This window comes from Gadus macrocephalus, chromosome 19, assembly GCF_031168955.1.
Source record: "Gadus macrocephalus chromosome 19, ASM3116895v1".
Classification (NCBI taxonomy): Eukaryota; Metazoa; Chordata; class Actinopteri; order Gadiformes; family Gadidae; genus Gadus; species Gadus macrocephalus.
Genome location: NC_082400.1, coordinates 17,816,886 through 17,821,105, shown reverse-complemented (window position 1 = coordinate 17,821,105; position 4,220 = coordinate 17,816,886). Strand labels below are relative to the sequence as shown.

General features: G+C 49.1%; 1 protein-coding gene across 4 annotated transcripts in view; it reads right to left on the bottom strand.

Annotated features, from left to right (window-relative positions):
- Positions 1-2,850: 2,850 nt before the first annotated feature.
- The window catches only part of chchd3a (coiled-coil-helix-coiled-coil-helix domain containing 3a), an 81,168-nt gene continuing 79,798 nt past the window's right edge, over positions 2,851-4,220 (bottom strand). For all 4 annotated transcript variants that reach the window (XM_060037869.1, XM_060037868.1, XM_060037871.1 and 1 more), the window contains one exon: positions 2,851-3,674. Coding sequence is in view for 3 of the 4 variants with exons in the window: in XM_060037868.1 (XP_059893851.1) it covers positions 3,651-3,674 (24 nt within the window). In the remaining variant the exon portion in view is untranslated. The remainder of the gene's footprint in view (positions 3,675-4,220) is intronic.

Genomic DNA, 4,220 nt, shown 5'->3' with positions numbered 1-4,220 from the left:
CCCCCTGAACCTTGTAAGGGTGGTTGGTAAAGAGGGGCGATTAATGAAGGAGTGGTCCCCCTGGAGGGAACTCCGACACCTGGCACTGAATGAAGTGAAGTGATGTGAGGCGGACACAGCTCGCATGGGGCCGGTCCAGAGAAGTAGCCAATATTATAATAAATAGCCACACCAGCGATATGCAGTTAAAGCTTTAACAGTCGGGCCGTTTCAATGATTCAACGTGAAGTTATGTTGACAGCAGATTATCTCCGTTATATATTATTCATTTCCATAACGTGATATTGGCTAATTAAACCTATTAATTTTAGTCTGCAATAGATGTGCTCTGCCAACCTCCCAACCTCCTCTCCCATCATCAGAGTCTCGGCCTCGTAGGACGATCCACTGCCATGCAAACTATGTTGACGAAGGCCTGAAATGAGGGACGGTCTTCTGAATACTAGGTTTCAATTAAAACATTGAAGTGTTATGGCGATATTTTAGAGCAGTGCAATATTGTGATGTATTCCTAAACAAGCACATTTATAAATGAACGATATTCAGGTCTGGTCATTACAAAGAAATAGTACTTGTAAAGTACTAGTAATACTACTAACCCATATTTTTGTACTCATTTCAGAATCACGCTTATTCGTGTCTTGTGGTGAGTGAAGCCATCGTTGATGGTTTATTCTTCAAGCTTATGAAAATGCTTTTAGATTTAAATCAGAATGTCATGAAATATTCTCTACGTATTTATGTTATTTGGTAATTTCATTGCATAACAAACAGAGCCTGTCCCTAAAACCTCTCTTCCCTCAGGCCGGCTGCAGGTCGATGAACAGGTATTCACGGGGAAATGCGTTGGAGAGACATGTCTTCAAACAACTCAACACATAGGCCAATTCAGAGGCGTGAACAAGACCAATACCGGTGTTGATTTCCAGGGCATGTCCCCCCCCCCCTCCCCCTCAGCAAACAGCCACTGTGTAGGAGACACCGATGGGGCAACAAGGTTGGCTCAATTTGAACCAGTCCAGTCAAGTTACTGGCAGGTGAAAAGGGTCTTAAGGGAGCAGCAAACTATAAAAACGACCTATAAGTACTTTTATCAGTAGTGATCTAATGATGATAGCACTTTGAGGGGAGACAGGCAGACAGTCAAGTGAGGGCTAGGTTGAGGATGGTCAATTATTAACCTCTAATCGTTCTACTTCTCCACACTGTGTATTCCACCTTCACTCGCAAAACTGAAAGAAATGGGGGGAGATTCAAAAAAAATAATGGAGATGCTCAATAAGAGTATCAGAAGGAGAGGAATTATAATTATTCTTTTTGTTTCCATTTGGTCCTCGCTCAAAGGCTGAAAGCAAACGATGAAAAAGAAAAGAGGGTGAGAAACTGAACATGGCTGTGAGACATCGGCATGATGGACTGAAGCCTCTCGATGAAGACGCTCCCAACGTGGTGGTCTGACGGAAGAGAAATCGATGAGCACTCAACAGAACACGACAAAAAGACCCCCAAAAAAAGACCAGCTAAAACTTCCGAATTTTAAAGGGACATTCACTCGTTGACCTTAATGGGCGAGTGACGAGAAATAAACCCATAAGAGTCTTTGCAGATAGTTTTCAAAAAAACTTAAAGCTGTGAATACTAATCATCGAGGTATTAGTCAGGTTGATGATAGTAGAGAAGATGTCGCTAACAGGCGATCATGCCCTTTCACCAGGATCTACACCCGATGCATTTGCTTTGCCTGGCAATCTATAGACTTGGAAGAACCCATTGCTCAAAGGTCACTCTGCAAATAGAGTGCATAGAACCTGTTAACGTTCAAGCTAACAAGCTTTCACTGCTATGACTACTGTTATCCCGAGAGACACAATGTCTTAGGGGAAAGGTTGACCCTATGTATAACAAACTCAATTATCCCTTTTTCGCTATATGCCACAGTATGTCATCTTGTTATCGGTCGTACACCGTGTTGATGCCATTTTAGCCCTGGTTCACCGACGTTAGGGGTCAGGCTGAAGCAGACAGACCGGCCACCTGCTTGGTACCACAAGAACCCCCCCCCCCCCGACCCCCAAGGTCAAACAGCAAGAGGCCAGCTGACTGACAAGAGCGGATTAGTCACAATGAATCACATGGGTGCAAGCACACACACACAGACACACACACGCGTTTATCTTAGGATCTGCATAAAGATAACCTCGGCCTCCTCTCATCACCTGCCGCCTGAACAGAAATCCAGCCAGACCACTCACCCTCTCCGTCATAGTGGGGAGTCGATAATCGTGCACACACACACACACACACACACACACACACACACACACACACAATGAATCAATGATTTAATTGCACTCACAAACACATCTCTTGTTATTATGACAAAAAGTGTCTTTACAAAAATATGTACTTGCCTCACAAATAGACAGAATCCGACTGCACAAGCTTGGGCACATGCAAGCACACACAATGAATGAGGGACACACCTCTTCTTAGAACAAAAAAGATGCACTCATCCGACCTCGCAGACACAGACAGAAGTGGAGACCGACCTCAAACACCCAGTTTAAAACTACAGCTTTGAAAGTCTTTTGGGGAGAATGGTTATTTAACTAAATAAAACTAAAAGCGCGCTACTGTCTGGGCGTGATGTACCGAAGGAGCTAGAGGAAAATAAAAGTTGTGCATGACACCCAGGAGCGTGGGTTCTCTCACTCCGACTCCACTCCTCTGTGACAGGAGGAGCTCTCCGTTCAACAAAACATGGCCAACCTTAGAATGGGCACAACACAACAACAACAACAGCACCACGCAGCACGCTAAATATTCATACGGACAAAAGTTCAACGACAGTTTGTGCGTCATTTCTCTTTATTTGCTTTCTGCAGACATTGACAGAAACGTCTTTAGATAGGAACAACAGGCAGGGAGGTTCAGCAGGAACCTAATATAAACACACCACCACACCATGGAGGCATGTGGGAGCGGCTACCATGGCAACGGGAAACAGAACATGTGGAGCAACAGGATCGCGTCGGGAAGAGACCGGAACGCTTGGATTACAAATATACGTGCACTTGTAAACGGTTCATTCTCACAGGCGGTTGTGACGAGGGGAGCTGGTGGCAGTGAGGTTCTGCGATGCGGTTCTACGACGTGGTTCTACGACGCGGTTCTACGACGCGGTTCTACGACGCGGTTCTACGACGCGGTTCTACGACGCGGGTCCTTATTCAGGGTTCTCCTCCGCCCGGTTGCCTCCGTCTCCACGCGTTCTCCAGAGCGGTGGACCCGGTCGTCCGTCACTCCAGCGCCGCAGGCCGGAGGTCGGACTGTGAGGGAGACAGACGTGGGAGGGCTGGGGGGGTGAAGGGTGAGGAGTCGGGGGGAGAGTGAGGGGGAGGACAGGAGTCTGTGGGGGAGAACGGTTCTTCATTTCCCGCTCTCCGCTGGTGCCCGTGTCTCGGACCGGTTCCGGTGAGGTCCGGTGGTCTGCTGGGGTCTGGTGTGTGTCTGGGTTCTGAGGCGGCCCACTCCGCTCCACGGGGGGGGGGGGGGGTCACTCGGAGGGGGGGAGGTCATCGTTAGCGCCGGGTCCTCCGTGGAGAACCTCTCTCTTGCCGGTTCCTTCCGGCGGGTCGTTCTCCTCCGCTCTACCCTCCGTTCCTCGACTTGTTCTGCAGACGGACGAGAGGGAAAGAGTCATTGGAGAGGGGACAGGGGGGGGGGACAGAGGGGAGGGGGAGTAAGGATTACACAGTGTGGGTGAGTGGCAGGACATCCTCTCCCGTAGCTCTACTTCCTGTCAGAAGCCGTTCCGCGCTGAAGGAGTGATCCATGGCGGAGAGAAACACTGGGAGGAGGAAGACAGAGGGACGGAGACAGACGCTAAGAGGGACGGAGACAGACACTAAGAGGGACAGAGGGACAGAGACAGACACTAAGAGGGACAGAGACAGACACTAAGAGGGACAGAGGGACGGAGACAGACACTAAGAGGGACAGAGGGATGGAGACAGACACTAAGAGGGACAGAGGGACGGAGACAGACACTAAGAGGGACAGAGGGACGGAGACAGACACTAAGAGGGACAGAGGGATGGAGACAGACACTAAGAGGGACAGAGGGACGGAGACAGACACTAAGAGGGACAGAGGGACGGAGACAGACACTAAGAGGGACAGAGGGACGGAGACAGACACTAAGAGGGACAGAGGGACGG